Source organism: Engraulis encrasicolus, chromosome 7 (assembly GCF_034702125.1).
Source record: "Engraulis encrasicolus isolate BLACKSEA-1 chromosome 7, IST_EnEncr_1.0, whole genome shotgun sequence".
Classification (NCBI taxonomy): Eukaryota; Metazoa; Chordata; class Actinopteri; order Clupeiformes; family Engraulidae; genus Engraulis; species Engraulis encrasicolus.
In genome coordinates this window covers 26,397,357-26,415,515 of record NC_085863.1, presented here as the reverse complement: position 1 = coordinate 26,415,515, position 18,159 = coordinate 26,397,357, and the positions used below count along the sequence as shown (strand labels likewise).

The following is an 18,159-nucleotide window of genomic DNA, read 5'->3' as shown; positions in this document are numbered from 1 at the left end:
GGTAAGTGAAAAAGGGAACCTTTGTAAAAGGAAAGCATAAATTATTGAAATGAATTACTAAGAATATAACAGACTGCGCCTTTAAAATATTTTTGTAACAATTAATTGGGTAGGCCTAATGGTGTAAAAGATGTTTGTGATGGGGAAGAAAATATGCCATTGGTAGCTAACCATAATTTTAAATTTCTTTACAAATGCTGACATAGCCTAAAATGTCATACTGGATTAAGTTTCCTTTTATTAAAACTAGTCATACGTTAAATGCGTGCAAAGTTGTGTGATGCTTTAACAAGTGCTTAATAAAAGCACAAAAATGTGATATCAGCTGTGATTTCAGAGTGGTTTTAGCGATCAAAATACCTATGATACTGCCCTTCTCTTGGATGTGCGTGCGGGCTTGATAACGAATGAATGTAGTCAGAGAAAGAAGTTTAGCCACAGACCTCTATGTGTTGCGCGATCAAAATGCATACAATCCCAGAATGCACCTGTGACTGATGGGCGGGGACTGATGTCATGGCCACGCCTTCCCGCGGGTCGCAGCGAGAGGTACTTGCCTCTCCGAGCAATGTTTCTTCCCCAGAGAGCTGTGCGCTACTTGTAACGTTGAAAGATACTGTTTCAGATATTGGAGATGGTATGGGTTAATTCAAATCGGCACATGGGTAAGTTTTTGACGTTGCTATTGTTTCAAACGGTAGGCACAATTCATAACCACGTCCTGTTTACGTATGTTGGATACAACTTGACTTCTACTTTTTACTATGACTAGTTCTCCTACATGCACGTTATCCTAATGAGGAAAATGATGTAGGCGGGAGTCGAGTAGTGAACATCAGGGCGTCGAGGTGAAGTTTGTGTAGGCCTACACACATTCATTCAGGCATTCATTCACGCAACTGCAAATTAGGCCTACTGTGGCACCCTTGGGGGAAAAAAGGTGTTGTACTAACTAACTACACGAAAACGGCAGTATTTACTCCGAACAACACTGCGGTAGGGAAGGCAGTTGTACGAAGGAGTCAGTGCAGTGGTTTGGACTCGGAAACACAATGCCTAATTGCATAAAAGCGATGTAGCCTACAACTGCAGTTTTACTGTTACCAATGCAACGACTGGCTGTTCGGCTACTAGACTAGGGTAGAGTGCTTGGACAGGAGGGCCAACATCGACTGTGCTGCTGGCCGGTGTGTGAGTCGCTGAACTAGACAGTTTATCCCTATTCAGACTGGGCTTTTTTGGCATTCCTGGGCCTGCCTACTGTAGCCAACTAAATTCTAGGAAAAGTCACCAAGTGTCGTTGTCACTTGTTAAGGAATTACACGACATCAAAGTTGGTGCGGGCACCCCAGTCTGGATAGGGTATATGCTGCCTACCCCATTGATTGTACAATAGTTCTAATGTAAGCAATGGCCTACTGGGTTTCCCAAACTGGGGTGCGCGGCCTGCCACAAGGGGGTGCGCGAGAAGAATTAGAGCAATGGCTGAGACTTGTGTCATGCAGCAGCATTAATGAACATTAAGTTGTTTTTCATTGTTTGGTTTATTTATATAGCGCATTTCATACACAGGTGCAAATCAATGTGCTTCACAAAGTTAACAAATGTAAATGAAAGGAAGCAGGGAAGAAAGAAGGAAGAATGTCCGTCTGAAGTGTAATATATCTCCTACACATGTCAAACAAGTTCCATTGTGATGACGGCAGAAAAAATAGAAGGTCTTTTTGAAATGAAGATTCACCAAAAATGACTGCATAATGTGCGCCTGTGCAACATTCGCTTAGTAGGCTACTGTATGGGGGTGCACGAACCACATTGAAATGTACAAGGGGGTGCGCATGGAGACACGTTTGGGAACTGCTATGCCTAACTGGAAATATATCAGAATCAAATCAGGCTGACATATGCCGCCTTGGAATGCACTAATGGGAAGCGAATTGGCGCGCGCTTCCTATTTTACAGTAATTACAGGACTGCTGCAATTCGCTGTTTCTCATTAACTTGAAAATTGGTTTATCAGACTGTGGTACACAAATCATTTAAAACTTGCGCCGGTGTCGCACGTGGCGTGACGTGGGGATGTAGCTCAGTGGTAGAGCGCGTGCTTCGCATGTATGAGGTCCCGGGTTCAATCCCCGGCATCTCCACAAGTTTTGACGCGCGTCGTGCGCATGGGTGCAACTTGGAGATGTTGTTGGTGTTGGTTATCTGACCAACAGTGCCCGCTGAGGTAGGACATTTACACTTGGGTTTACATTGTCGCGTAACAACAACCAACAGACCAACAACTTCTAATCTAAATAGTGTAAAGGTCGACTTCTAAATAGCCAAATGAGTGATGTCTAATAAAGAAAGTCTAAAGCATCAACAAAAGACTATTTTTTGTCTTCATGAGGAAATTTTCTATTTGTGGTAGGCTATTCACAAATGTCTTGGTTCCCGTTTGCTTTGTCTCTGGCTTAAGCAGTTTGTGATCGTACATAACTATCCCAGAGTTTGTTTATTGTGATGTGGTGAAATGTCTCAAAAAGATTTCTGGTTCCACTGGGGCTCGAACCCAGGACCTTCTGCGTGTAAAGCAGACGTGATAACCGCTACACTATGGAACCATGTGCCCACTTCATTAGGAAGTAGGCAATTTATACATACCATTTTAAAGGACTCTTAGTTACTGTATTATTCAATGTCTGGGATTTACAGGCCAGTTCTAGTCGTGATGTTTTTGGTTAGTGGGAGGACACTTGTGAGAGGTTAGTGTTTGGTTAGTGGGAGGACAGTTGTGCCCTCCCAACAGCACTAATGATAGCCTACCTTTTAGTGCCCTCTGCTGCTTAGTTCGATATATTGCATTAAATTAAACAAAACAATGGACCTTGTGGTCTAAGCTCTTTTATGAGCCTATAGCCTCATGCCTCCTTTTTTATGAAACATTTTTATATATATAGAAAATTACATCTTTAACAAATAATATTGTCTTTTCATATTAGCTTGCAATATCAGTAAATCTATATACTGGTATCCTTACTTCCTTTCAATTAGAAGCTTGGCCTGACACTGCGTGGCATGGTTTTGGTTTCTGGGGAGTAGCTTTAGGACTATATACCTTACAAAACCAAAAGCAAGAAACTAGAAATGGTTAAATGCATTTTGCATTTTGAAATATGTTCATCGTTGACTTTGTGACTTTCTTAAAGGAACTTACTATGGAGACCAATTAACTTACTTACCCAGATTCCTAATAGCCGGCTTCCCAAACTTTACCATGACCCAACTGACGGGTTCAATTCACTATCTCTATTCAATGGAATCCACAAGGTATTGTATTGCCTGTTGTACTATATATACAATATGTGTGGTTAATACAGTTTTGTAGTACATAAGGTGCACATAGCATTTCAATTTCTTGGAATTTGTGTAAACCAATATCACATTGACAGAGTATTATACCATATAATACCCTGTCAGTGGAATAGCATAAGCATCATCATCATCTTTCTGTGATGGGCTCGTTGAAGGTTCAAAGTGTACTTCTAAGTATCATCATCTTTCTGTGATGAGTTCGTTGAAGGTTCAAAGTGTACATTTTACAATGTACAATAGGTCAACTGTTCAGTTGCTTCAGAAGATGAAATCACAGTGCAACCTTATGAGCATGACAATACCACAGCAGTCGGCTATTGCATGAAGTAGGTAGTAGAAACTTTGGCCCTGTCCCTGCCGTGGCCAACCGGTTTGATTCCCCGTCTCTCTCTCTCCACTCGCCTCCTGTCACCACCTTCACTGTCCTGATATAAATGAGGTCAAAAAGACCAAAAAAATATCTTTAAAAAAAATGTTGGCCTATTGTACACCAACTAATCATGTTATGATCTGTAAGGAAACATGCCTTCATTGTTGCAGGTTATGTCCATGCCACAAAAAGCAGAAGTGGGCTATGCTGAAATAGATTTAGCAAATGTTTCGACAGGGGGCGGGGTAAGGAAATTCTGTGTGAATTAGGCATGGGATAGATGCATTGTTGTAGAGACTAGAGCTGTTTCTACTAAGGCCATTCAACCGTCAACATCAAAGAAGACAATGGAGATGAAAATTATGACTGCATAGGCCCATGTAGTTTGAGTGATAGATATTTATTGATATTAAATATTTTAATAGGCTATTCATTTTGATATTGATATTAAATAGGCCTATTGCTATGCGTATTTTAAATTTCATGGAATGTATGTTTTTGGTGAGAAGTTGGACACTGTTGTATGCTAAACGGCCTTCCTAGTAGCCTCCAATTGGTTTCGTTTGGAACTCTTTGAGGTTTTTAGTGTCTGACAACATTCTGCGGATAAAAAAATGTCCTTTAGTGAACACAGAGGGCGCCCTTTCATGGTTAATCCAAACTGCACACCAGCCTTCTGTTGTCCTTTGGTGCGCGCGAGTGCGCTTTATTCTGAGATCGGACCCCACTGAGCCAGGAATAACGAACACATCCACGCGTTCATACATTTAGATTGCATTGTTGTCTGCATCGATGACGAGGACAGCTGCGAGCAGGGGATACAGCAATGCTGCACCCGCAAGACTACAGCTGGCAGACAGCTGCCCATAGATGCACATAGCGTTGCATTTTGACGCAGTCTCTTCGTTTTCACCGACGTCCCTGAGAGGCGAGCGCGAGAGGGATATGAATCAACCATAAATGTGAATGAATCTATCAGTTAAATCACGACTCCAGAAGGATAAATAAACATGGCGGCTTTTTGGCATGTTATTATTTAACCACGCTTAAACAACAGCTTAAGGATTCTTCAGGTAAGATGAGTTTTCTTATCCTACATGTTCTAGGCTATCCACCTCTATTCATCTATCTATCTATCTATCTATCTGAAGTATTCATTAAAGCGTATTATTTCTTATCACTTAGCCTATTTTAATTCAACCACAGGCTTACACACATCAGCATTTACAGTGAAATCTCTGTTTATTCTGAAGGATATTCTCGTGCACTGGAATGGAGTTTGCTGATTAGAGTGCACGCGACTTGATCATGGGTTATAAGGTAAGTGTCGATTTACCTCTTCCACTTTACTCAGGTTTTGATTACGGTATTATTAGAAACACTGGTCATTATGCACTGCCTACCTTACAGGAGCCAGACGTCCTGGAAATATCCAGAAATAGTATCATAGTAAAAATGTACATTTGACGTGTTTTTCCTGCTATTGGGAGGGAAACACATCGAGTCAACCTAACACATAATAATGCAAAAAAACAAAACAAAAAAAAAACCATACAATTTGATGTGCATGGGTAACAATGGAATAGTAGCAGAGACACAACAGTAGGCCTATGCACTTAATGAATTAATGTAATGAAACTTTATGTAGCCTAGCCTACCATTATTGAGCATGTTATTGAAACGTACCTTTAAGGTTTTATTTTGGTGTTTTGTCACTGAATATTTCTAATAAATGTAGTCTATGTCATTATTGAAACAGTGAGTGGTAGAAAACTACACAGGTTTTTATATAGGCCTATTGATTTCTCTAGTTGCTGTGAGGGTATGCAAGACTGAAAAACCCATCACTATGAGCTATCACATCAAAACACCAGACATTATGTGTAGTGAACCATAATATATCAAGCAATCCTATTAAATGCCATAACGCAATTTCACTGTAACAAACACCATTATAGCACTAAATAGTCATCATCCGATTATGAGCATGTCATTCTTAGTAGCATTAATGTGTGGAAAATTGCTGAAATAATCTGTTCTGTGTAGGCATACAACGGTGAATGGAAAGAGACAAGTAGGCCTGTCAATGTTAACTTATTTGTGTCTGCCTATATTACACAGAAAATATGCATACATGTGGTCTATGTCTTGACTGTATGAAACAGTGACTCTACCCGTTTGGGGGCCCATAGGCGAGATATAGACCTGGGACCTTCTTAAATATTTCCTGGGGCAAACATTGTATTTACCGTGGCAGGGCTGACTGTTGGGGGCCCCTATAGAGGGAGGGCATATTGTACTGAGGCCCTACAGTTATAGGCAAATGCCTTGTCTGCCTGTTGGTAGAACCTGCTCAGTATGCATACTGCAGTGTGTATGTGCTGTATATGAGTATGGCAGAAAATGGTCTCAAACAACATACATACAGTGTGGCCAAAAAAGTCACCACCAAAAAGCCTTAAGCATCAGGATATCAAAGCATATTGGGCAATTCCATGCTCCCAACATTGTGGGACCAGTTTGGCGTGTGCACCTTCCTCTTCCAATATGACAGTGCACCAGTTCACAAAGCAAGGTCCTTAAAGCCATGGATGACAGAGTAAGGATGAACTTGACCGGCCTAACCTGAGTCCTAACCTAAACCCAAAAGAAAAACTTTGTGATCAATTAGAGCGGAGACTGAGAGCCAGGCCTTCTCGACCAATATCAGTGTGTAACCTCATCAATGTTGAAGCTGAAATAGCTGCAAAAGGTGGATCGATATCATATTGAACCTTATTGAACCTTGAACCTTCGTACTGACATCTGGCAGATAGTAATACTGTAAACAGAACCAAGATGAATTCTAACCATCCAATATCATATAAATGTTTATAAAGGATTAAGTAATTAGGCTGTCAATAATCCAGACGTTATGTTTTCAAACTATTTAAAGAAGTGGAAAGTGTTCAGCCCACTAGGTAACTTAATTGTGACAGTATGAAACTTTCTGCTGCATCTTCATGACGAATGGTCCATCCTCAATTGCCCTACCTGGTTTGCTTTGAAATTGCCCTGTGTGCAGAGCCATCAAGCGCTCATCATCAATCCTTTCCCTTTGCCTCATCATTTCTCCCCAACCCCCATCCCCTCCCTTACTAGAGAGTTGTCCATTCAAAAGTCATCCTTTGTTTGTAAATGTGACTCTATGCTACGGCATTATCAATATACAGTAGACTGCATGTAGAAGATGAAAAGGTTGGAGTTCCAGGTGCTATTACGACAGGCGTAACAGGTATCAGCAGCCTCATTGATCATGTATCATATAACCAGTTACGTATATCTAAATTGTGTGGTGAATAAAAGAAATTCTTTGATGATAATTACATTACATTACATTGCATTTGGCAGACACTTTATAACCAAAGCGACTTACAAACAAGGACATAATTATAGCCAACATCACTAGCAGATACAAAGTGCACAGGAAATATACAGAACAACAAGTGCAGATGCAAAGAAGGGTTGGTCAGGTTTTTTTAGAGTACACACACACACATCATGTCAAGAGTCTGGCTTGGGGCTAGGGCAGCTCAGACATTAGTGTAGACCAGACGTGGGCAAACTCAGGCCTGGGGGCCACATGCATCCCCTGAGCCATTTCATGTGGCCCCCAGAGCCTTTACAAGAAAGACAACTTTTAAATCCAAATTCAAACGGTTACTCCACGTTCTTAAAATGCTACCTATCACAGGAGTCTTGTGAATTTAAGATTAACCAAAGACATAGGCTTCATCTAATATCATTGTTGCCAAGTTACGTCATCGTACACTGTTTTATTATTGACACGGGCAAATTGTCTGTGGCATCCAGCCCTTCGGTCAATATTCTAAACCCAATGCGGCCCTCGAGCTGAAATAATTGCCCACCCTGGTCTAGACATTAGATAATCAGACTAATGTATGGCCAGATTGACACTCTCAAAGTACCTGGGGGATCCCGCAAGCGTTTCAAGCATCGTAACCTGAAAGAGGAATCTTGTAACGCTTGTTTCCATATTTGATTTTTCAAGTGGATGAAATTTTATTCTACCATGGAATAAAGCCCAAACAAAGAAAAGAATCTCAATTTTGTGGATCGCTCACTGAAAAACAAAACTGAAATTGACTTTGTCCCGCACCTTGTGCAGGGATGTGCACAATCTTATCTCCTCAATAGCAGCGCTAGGTGCACATTGACAGTGTAGTTATTGGTCTATGTCTTGTCTTGTCAGGCAAGTCCAGACAGACAGTAGGCCAAGGTTAGACAGGTGTTAAAGGGGGAGTGACTTGTGAGGATGAAAAAGAAAAAAGGGTATGGAATGACTTGTCTGGATACTAGGGCTAGCTGCCTCTGCTAGAGCACTATACCAAAGATTCTCTTAGTTCTAACTGTCTCTGACTATACCTGTGTTAGTGAAGTGCGTTCCACAGACCCAAGCAGCACTGTGTGGTACTACGACTGTCTGTGGCATTTCCGCAAATGCATGCATGTGTGAAAGCAGTGCCAAGTGTTGTGTGTGTGTGTGTGTGTGTGTATACCCCCACTGACTTATTTGTGCGGCTGTTTATCTCTCTCGTCCTCTTTCACTGTCTGAGAGTGAGAAGGAAATTATCGTGTTAAGGGTGAAAGAAGCGGAATGGAATAGTGGTGTTTGGTTTTCATTCTGTGGTGCTGTGCGGGTTGTATGCAGCCAGACTTGTTTTTGGTCTATCATCAAGCCAGATCTGAAGATACCTTTTGGTGAAAGGTGACACCCTCAATCTCCAAAAAGAAGTGCAATTGGCAACAGCTTCTGATCACCAAGGAGAATGTGTGAACACTGACAGAGAAGGGAGTGTGGTCTGACTGTGATAAATGTATCACATCATGTTGGATGTTCTTCCCCCAAACTACACTGTTGGTCTGTGGCAGAGAAGCAGTGTTTCTGATGTCATGGGAACATATTTTGTTCTATATAGGAAAGACTGGAAAGTGTGTACATTTTAAAACCCTAACATAAACACAACCTAACTCACTGAAGCATATACCTATTTTTCTTCAGTAGCTAAAAAATAATACTCAGCAACTCCTCCATAGGCAACATGAACTCCAAAAATTCTGTGCTCCTGGACACGGATGTTAAGGGCACAAAATCCGTGTCCAGGAGCACGGATTTTGCCAAAATTCCGTGCTCCTGGACACGGAATTGTTTTCCGTGCTCCTGGACACGGAATTGTTTTCCGTGATGGACACAGAGAAGTGCTCTCTCTATAGGCTACTCCCACAGCTCTATGTTTCCACAGTCTTGTGTTTTCTCAGGATTTTTCTCATTTCAAATATTTTTTCTCAAAAAAAAAACATTTCCTACTGACAGGTTAGGGTTAGGGATTGTTTTGGTCTGGGCACAGCTACTTTTCTTTCATTCATTATATGAATTTGATAGCCTAGCAACCAACTGGAAAAGGTATTTCTCAAAAATATGTCTTTAATGACAGGTTAAGGTTAGGGAATGTTTTGGTCAGGGCACAACTTAAATTGCTATGGCATTTTTTTGTTTAGGATTAGCATTTGGTATGTATTTTCTAATGATAGAGTTACACAGTGCTGTGGTAATAGCCTATAGAAAGCACTTCCGTGTGCCCATCACGGAAAACAATTCTGTGTCCAGGAGCACGGAAAACAATTCTGTGTCCAGGAGCACGGAATTTTGGCAAAATCCGTGCTCCTGGACACGGATTTCGTGTCCTTAACATCCGTGTCCAGGAGCACGGAATTTTTGGAGATCAGGCTGCCATAGTGTAACTGCTGACTGCAACACTCCTTATCCTCTGGTGGAGTACAGCTAGTCACCCTACCAAGGTGAGCTGCTACAATGTCTATGAGTAGTATCATGTCTCACTAAATACATATTTGTCGTGTTAACGGTTAAAAAATGCAGTTAAATTTAGCCCAGCAATATAGTTGGCCTTATTTTCTAAGTCTTGTTCCTGAATTTGCATCATGACCAATACAGCCTTTATCTTATTTGAGCCCTTGGTGTATAATTCCCAAAAATAATAAGACACAAAGCAGGAAAAAGATTTGCATACAAAACACAAATATGGAACACTGAATCAACACAAGCTGGAAAAAAAGACACCAGGGGTGCATTTCTGGAAAGCGTAGTTGTTAGCAGTTAGCAACTTTGGTCGTCGTCAATGGGAAATTGCATTGCAACCAACAAAGAAGCTGACATAGTTAGCAACTACGCTTTCCAGAAATGCACCCCAGTGTTGGGATACAAAGGTTTCAAGGCTATCCCAGTTTAGACACTGAACACTGCATGTGGCTGAACAGGAAAGATCACAGTATGGAGCAGAGCTGACTCAATGCAGTGCTATCCCCAGTGCCCCAAACCGGGCTTTCAGTGCCGTTTTTACGATTTTACCTACCCAGGTATTTTGATAAAATAAATATATTACCTTACCTATACAGCGCCGCCAGTTAGTATTGGCACCCCTTAATTTTATTTACAAAGTGTGCAATATATCCAGAATTAAATGGAAATATACACAACTTTTACCATCAGGATCTTTTGATTGAACATTATAAGATATTTAGAATTGCCAAGTATTTATTTCCAAATGCATTTTGTAATTTCAAGCAAAAACACTGAAAAGGGCATGTCCAGGAATATTGGCACCCCTCCTTCAAGGGTTAATTGCACACTATTAGACCGCAATGGCAGCCTCCGAAGGTTTTGGTTTTTATCAATGACTGTGTTCTTTCATTTTACAACCAATCCACTGTGCATTTGGATGTGTTCTTTGGGTTTTTGTCTTGCTGGAGTGCACATGATGTTCAACTCAAACCAAGTGTTCTTGCCATGGTTACACATTTTTCCTGTAAATGATGATACCTGTCATGTCATGATGCCTGTCATGATACCTGTGATACGGTCAAAGCCTCCAATACCTAATGCATCAATGGGGTGACATAATATTATGGATTGGACACCATGCTTGATTTTTGATAGGGTGTCCTTTTTCCTTTAAGACTTTCTTGCAGAGTATGCAAACATGATGTTTGTGTGAGTCACTGAAAAACTGTGCTATTGCTTCATCTGACCTTAAAACATTCTTAAAAGGGCTGTGCTAGGCCTGTATTTTCTCATACAGCCGTCAGGTGTTCCCTGTTATGACTTTTATTAAGCAATGTGGTCTGCCTTGGTCTCCAACCAAAAGGCATTACTTTGTGTAGTGTTTAACACAGGGTGCTTATTGAAGAAAACTACCCAAAACAGTTCAAAGTGGACCGTCAGGTCTGCAGATGTTAGTCCCTGTGTTTTTTCATTATTTGCACCGACTTCCAAAGACTTTTATCATAATGTCTTCCCCTACCCCCCACATCCAAGGATGTTCTTTACAGCTCCATGTTTGGCAGATTTCTGAATAACACAACACAGTGTTGAAAATGGTATATCAAGGTCTTTTGAGATGACAATTTATTATTTGGAGGTCTTGTTTTTTGCAAATAATAGTATTTGTGGTGTCCTCAGGCAGCTCCTCTGTCTTCACAATGGTGAAAGACACACAAGATGTAACAGGTGGCTATTTAAACACAAATATCATAATTCCTTGCCTAATTCATGTTCTATGGGCAAAAGCAATTAGTTAAAGGTGATTCCCATTTGCGATTTACCATAATTGAGTCAAATTAGGTTTCCACAATGGTATCCAGTAAAGGGTGCCAATACCAGTGATCGCGGGAGCTTTACCATATTCAATTTTTTCCCTCTCATAGTTTAGTATTTAATGCTGTTGATATTTTTTATATTTAGTATCAACCACAAGCTATCTATAGAAAAATCATGGTTGACCTTATTATTTGTTGTCTGGAGAACTGTCCCATAATGTTCTTAAACTTCAAGGGTGCCAATACTAACTGGTGGCACTGTACGTTCACCAAAATGTCTTCGTTCACACCATCGTCAAAATCTGCATAAATATGCTGCTGAATGCTGTCATAAATATCTACGTTTAGCCTGTACGTGGTAAGGAGAATGCCATTCAAGTCTCTGTATTCCTGTTTATTTGGCCGGCGAGATCATTTAAATGTGTATTACAGTTTAAATGATTAGGCACAGGCGAATGGGCCAGCTCACACTCAAATGCAACACAATATGTGCCAGGCACATTTGAACTACCATATATGATGGGAAAGAGTTTATGTCAAATTTCACAATGAGTATTAAGAGTATGCACAATTTTAGTCCATTTTTCAAAATTAATATTGAGTTCAGCCCTTTTGAGTTCAACTTTTGATTTTGGCCCTCAGTTAATTTGAGTTTGACACACCTGCTCTAAATGTTGAATTAAAACTCCCTTTTTGCTGGACAGGAAATGGCAGAGTAGCCTATAGGGCAGGCAGAGTATAGAGCAGAGTACAGAATAATTTCTGCAGTGTCAATTCAACACTCTGAGAGTACTCTGGGACCAAATGCAATCTAGGAGATGTTAAATCGACTCTCTGAGTGTTGAATTACAGTAACACAGCATTTTCTTTTTCTTTTTAAAAAAACATTCTTTTGGGTGCTTTTTATGTCTTTATTTGACAGTATAGTCGAAGATGGTGACAGGAAGCGAATGGGACAGAGAGACAGGGGAGGATCGTGATATCACCGGGGTCCCCGTGGGTGGGCATGCAAGCCCAAATGTGGGGGGCTTAGCGCGCTGCGCCACAGCGCCCCCAACACTGCATTTTCACTGTGTAGCTGGGCAGAAAAAAAACAGAGTAGAGCAAAGCAGAGCTGACTCAGTTCAGCGATAGTCCCAGTGCCCCCACGCTACCCGGGGCACTATCCATTATCCGGCCTTCATAGCTGCTACACTAATCAGGCCAGTCAAGCAAAGCCACACAGCTACAGTAGCTCGCAGAGTGCACACGCATCACATGCCCACACGGACACACACGCATCACACACACACACACACACACACACACACACGATAGCGCGCCCACACACACTAGCATGCATACACACACACACACATGCGCACACACACACACTCACACACACACACACACAATGGTGCACACACACGCACACGGACACACACAAACCAACTACAGTAGCCTACAGAAACACAGTCTCTCTCTCTCTCTCTCTCTCTCTCTCTCTCTCTCTCTCTCTCTCTCTCTCTCTCTCTCTCTCTCTCTCTCTCTCTCTCTCTCACACACACACACAACACAGACATGCATGTATGGATTCAGTGCTGGGATGCAGTTGCAGCAGGGGTCGCCTCTGCTGCTCCGGCCTACATCACAGGATCATGGCATTAGCTGTACACATGGCGTGGCGTGCCGCTTCAGACCAAATCAATTTATAGAAAGGAAAGTGTGTGTCCTACGATTGGATAATCCCATGAGTGAAACATCTGTAGAGGGCGGGCGGGCAGGCGGGCACATATACAGAAGTCAGCACGGCAGCAACGCTCCTATCGCTTGGTTGTCACGTCTCGTCGTTGCCATTGAGATGGCTTATGGTTATGTGCTATAGCAATGTTGACGGCACCGTTCCTATTGCTTAGTTGCCATGTGCTGTTTCCATAGAGATGACTTATGGTTATGTACTATAGCAATGCTGACTTGGAAGAAGACCAGGGCTACAAAATGGAGATTTGTTTTCTTTGTTGTTTCACACTGTCCCTAAGAATGAAAAAAACATCCTGTTTATGTTTCATTGTTGCACATGTTGCACGTGTTACACGTTATGGTCACTTATTGAGGAGTCATTGATTGTGTAACTCTGCGTGTCATGTATCATCAATGCTCTATGCCTGTCATCCTGTCGGAAACCATGTTGCAGTTTGGAGGGCTTGTGCATGACAGATCTTTTGGCCTTGTTTAAAAGCACAACGTGAATGCATTACGTAAATAGCAGCGATTATTCAGGAACATTTTTTTTTACTGAATTCTTCTCTAAAAGACCTTTCGCATGTGAGACATGTGAGTATGAGTTTATATCAGGAATAGATTCTGTACTGACTTCACTCTATGATGTGCCAAGCTGATGAGTAAATTTAGATTTAGATTAGAGTCATTTACCCCAGTCACCCGACCTCTTTTAGAGTGTGGTTTAGATTGCACCCTTGCCAATGTTATTTGCTGTCATTAACTCAGTGGCCTGCTGTACCAACAGACACGGCCTCAGTAGGGCTTGTTGATGTGACCACTGTGCCCTGTCTTGGAATCCAGCGTAGCTGTGTGCAACTCCTGATGTTCTGATGGTAACAAAGCCTACTATACATGGGTTCTACATTTTTGTTTTCTCCTGACTGACTGAAACTAGTTGCGCAAAACTCAACCTCTGATGGTTGGAAACCGCTGTTGATCAAAAAATTAGCTCACATTGGCTGCCAGTGTCTTGCCCCTCCTCACAACACTGTGTTGATAAACAACAAAAAAACATCTATAATGCCCTAATAGGGTTCCCAAACTTGTTTCTGCTGGGACCACCCTTTTTGGACCTAAGAATTGTTGTTCCTTGCTAAATTTTAATGTGAACATCACAGCTAAAGACACCTATTAACCATGCAGGTGAAAACTACTACTTACAATTCATGGAATAGTTACATTGTATGATGAAATCATATATTCAAAGTTTTATGCAGCCAGTCCCCTCTCTACACAGCCGCCATGCAGTACCCTTGCGACCCCCAGTTTGGGAACCACTGTCATAACACTATATGAGTTTTATATGAATTTTGATGAGTTGTATATGACCCAGGTTTCAGGGCAGATTCCAGTTAATGTCTATTGTTAATTTTTGTTGACTCTTCTCAGTGGAGTGCCGTCTGCCAGATACCAGTTAAAATGACAACCTAAGAACACTGCTAGCAGCAGTGGTAATAATGAGTACAGATACTTTATCCCAAAGTAAACAAGAACAATCAGAGTTGGCAACCTGACCCCCTGGCCAATGCTAGTAGATGCACATGATGTGCTTTTGACACCTGCCGCAGGGATGCAAAACACTGTGAGCGGACAGACAGACAGACAGACAGACAGACAGGGTCATTGGAATACCTTGCCAGGCCACCTTTGGGTGAGGGCTGCCCCCTTGAATGGGTGAGGCATACATGCAATTTCGTTGTGTGCAGTGTGCGGTGTTCACTTGTGTGCTGTGGAGTGCTGTGTCACAATGACAATGGGAGTTGGAGTTTCCCAATGGGCTTTCACTTCACTTTCACTTTTTATATGAGATATGTTTGTACAATGGATGGAAATGGCCAGCTTGGCTCCTCTGATCATCAATGGAAATGCCTGCAGAGAGGAGATAGTGTGGTGGTCTGAATGTGATAAATGCACCCTTTCATGTCGGTTGTTCTTTCTCCAAAACTATGTTTTCCATCTACGGGAAGCAATGTTCCTGCTTTCATTGGAGCATACAATATTTGTTATTGTCAATTGTGTTGCTTCCGACCACTTCCTACCTAACCCCATTGGTTGTGAGGAATGTAAGCCTAGCCCTAGCAAGTTTGGCTGCTGATGGCGAGTTTGTGTTGAAAGAATTACAATCTGTAGCAAAGACTTTGCTTTCAATTCACTTCTGTACTTGTTTCATATACTGTTGCACTATATTCCTTTCCAAATGTTCTCAAGGGAAAACTATGTGACTAGGAGGATACTTTCAAAGTCTTCGGATAAGAAACAATGTTAGCCCTGAGTTTTTCCATTCCCTCTGTGCTGCTCTTTAAAAACGGCCTTCGTGGGAGGAGAGACCAGAGAGATCAAAGATGCCAAGCAAGGAGCATGTTTTCCAGGCTTCTCACTCTCTCTGCTTTCACGAAAGTCAATTGTAAACGTGATCTGAATGTCATGGTCTCATGCACTGTCTAATGAATTAGTTTAATTAATTTCTTTAACAGTTTGTCAGGGTCCCACAATATCTACAGGAAGGCTACCTGGCAGAAAGGTGAGCGCACCCTAAGGTCACAAGTGGCATTGCATGCGCCTTGGCGCGCTGGCATACAAATTCAAGACCAGTGATCACAACCGGTGGTCAGAAGAAAACAAAAAAACTGAAAAACAAAACAGATTAAAAAGATAAAAAAACACACTGTAAAGACAATCAGTCACAATAGTCTGCACAATCATAAATAAGGATTTTTTGTGTGCAGAAGGCACATTACGTGCATCAATATATCATAGCCTAATCATACTGTAGTAAGGGCTTCCATTTTGAGACCTTTGGGGGACAAAGTATTTAGCATGTAAATATAGTATGCTTCCTTTCTCAAAAGAATATTATCAATGTCTCCTCCGCGTCGGGGGGTGGAGACCTGCTCAATGCCAATGTATTTTAATGTTGACAGATTATGTCTAAAAGTGTTGAAATGCACAGCCACTGGATTTTTTTGGTCATTGAGGCGTATGCTGCTTCTGTGCTCTGCAATGCGTGTCTTGATGCAACGTGTGGTTTTGCCTATGTACACGAGGCCGCACGGGCACTTGATCATGTAAATAACGTTCTTACTATTACATGATATGACTCCTTTTATTTTCAGCACTTTCCCGGTGTGTGGATGGGTATAAGTGTTGCACTTATAAGTGAAATTGCATTGCGCGCAATGGGCGCATCTGTAATTTCCGTTGGGGATAGGTGAGAAAAACGACACAGGTTTTTCTGGTGGTTGGTCAGCTCTACGACCAAATTTTTAGTTTTCTTCTGACCACCGGTTTTGATCACTGGTCTTGAATTTGTATGCCAGCGCACCAAGGCGCATGCTATGCCACTTGTCACCTTAGGGTGCGCTCACCTTTCTGCCAGGTAGCCTACCTGTAGGTCATGTGATATAAGTCAACTTAGACCATTGTTCTCATTGCCTGAGGAAGATCCCTCTGTTGGATCGAAACGTTGCCATATTTTTAAATGAAATAAAGCATTTTTGGAGTTAATACACAGTGTGCAGACCGCTTCATCACACTGCCTACTACTTTTTGTTTGGCACCTGGACAACTACCTGTGGATGTGCGCACCCTACCTCCAAACAATATTTGCTAGATTACCATGACGTTCCCTTGATGGGAACATGGCATGACTTTTTTTCTTGTTTTCCTTATTTGTGATTTCTGGGCAGGATGAATTCTGGAAAACAACTGCTAAAAAATATTACGCAGACATTTAAGATGTACTGTGCAGTCATATCTTGGATGAGAAGAGCCATTGCAGGGGGCACTGTGGTGCAGCACGCTAAGTCCCCCACATTTGGGCTTGCATGCCTACCCACGGGGACCCCGGTTTGAGTACGGCCGGGGTCATTTCTCCTCCCTTGTCTCTCTGTCCCATTCGCTCCCTGTCGCCATCTTCGACTGTCCTGTCAAATAAAGGCACAAAAGCGCCTAAAAAATATGAAAAGAGCCCTTGTGCTGTGCAGGACAACTGATAAGTTACTGCGTGTCCATCTGTGTCTGAAGTATCAGTTCAGTCCAGGATGTGGTGAGTGTGCATAATGACTGACTTTGTTGAAACACTTTCAAGAATGGACAGTAGTAGCAGCCTGAAATGTTCCCATTCCCACCAGAAATCAGTGTATTGCAAGTGTCTGTTCAGAAGGCATCTGATGAAGTGCCCTTTGTCAAACATACTGTACAGTGTTCACAGACTTCCATGAGCTAGTCTTTGTAACCCTAGTCTACTTGAAGCATGTTAGTTAGGGTGGGAGTGAGGTCCTACTCAGGTGGTGGCTTCAGCTGTCATGGGCATTTTTCTTGTCAGAAACCTTCAAGTCAATGCATTCTAAGCATGTAGGCTATATGTTGCGTACGGTGGCATAGATACATACAGTACCTACACTGTTTCCTGTTGGTGTCTGCCTGAAACCGATGGTCATGTTTACCTGCTTCACCTCCAAATTAAACTTGATTGGTGTCAAGTTCAATTGAAGCACTCCGGGAAATACTGGGTGTTGTTCTACCATTGTCAAGACTGTATTCAGCATTTCTAATCTCTTTTGGCGCCTTGCTGACTTTGAAATGGTCCTTGCTGACTTTGAAATGGTCCAGCCCTCAGCAGCACAGAGTACTTTAGGGGTCGTGTGTTGTGTTCACCCCTCGTTGTCACGGTTACTTTGGACACATGCAGCTGTGTTCTGAATGGGGTGCAGCTGTTGTCTAGAAACGCTGCAGATTTGCCTCTGGAGTTTGCCAATGATAAAGATGACCGGGTTTTCAAAGTGAGGGCCAGGGACCCCTGGGTGGCCGCGTGGGGGTGCTAGGGGGGTTAAGTTGAAAGGAACAGTATTGCAAAACAATGGCCTCATTTATGCCATAGTCAACAGTGCTGTGTTAATTATGTATCCTGTTGTATTTGCACGGATTCTGGAGTGCACTCAACGACTGAAAAAATAGTGTAGCACGACCCATGTCGGGGGGTGGGGGCAGGGGGC

At 42.1% G+C, this 18,159-nt stretch overlaps 1 protein-coding gene and 2 non-coding genes across 3 annotated transcripts in view; 2 read left to right on the top strand and 1 right to left on the bottom strand.

The window, feature by feature from the left end:
• The first annotated feature begins 2,075 nt into the window (after positions 1 to 2,075).
• On the top strand, positions 2,076 to 2,147 carry trnaa-cgc (transfer RNA alanine (anticodon CGC)). Its single transcript has one exon. It is a non-coding gene; the product is annotated as a tRNA-Ala (tRNA).
• A 389-nt stretch (positions 2,148 to 2,536) lies between these two features.
• On the bottom strand, positions 2,537 to 2,609 carry trnav-uac (transfer RNA valine (anticodon UAC)). Its single transcript has one exon. It is a non-coding gene; the product is annotated as a tRNA-Val (tRNA).
• A 1,621-nt stretch (positions 2,610 to 4,230) lies between these two features.
• The window catches only part of st6gal1 (ST6 beta-galactosamide alpha-2,6-sialyltranferase 1), a 39,719-nt gene continuing 25,790 nt past the window's right edge, over positions 4,231 to 18,159 (top strand). The window contains exons 1-2 of the mRNA XM_063203161.1: positions 4,231 to 4,803; positions 4,984 to 5,050. Coding sequence (XP_063059231.1) covers positions 5,039 to 5,050 — 12 coding nt within the window. The 5' untranslated portion in view covers positions 4,231 to 4,803; positions 4,984 to 5,038. The remainder of the gene's footprint in view (positions 4,804 to 4,983; positions 5,051 to 18,159) is intronic.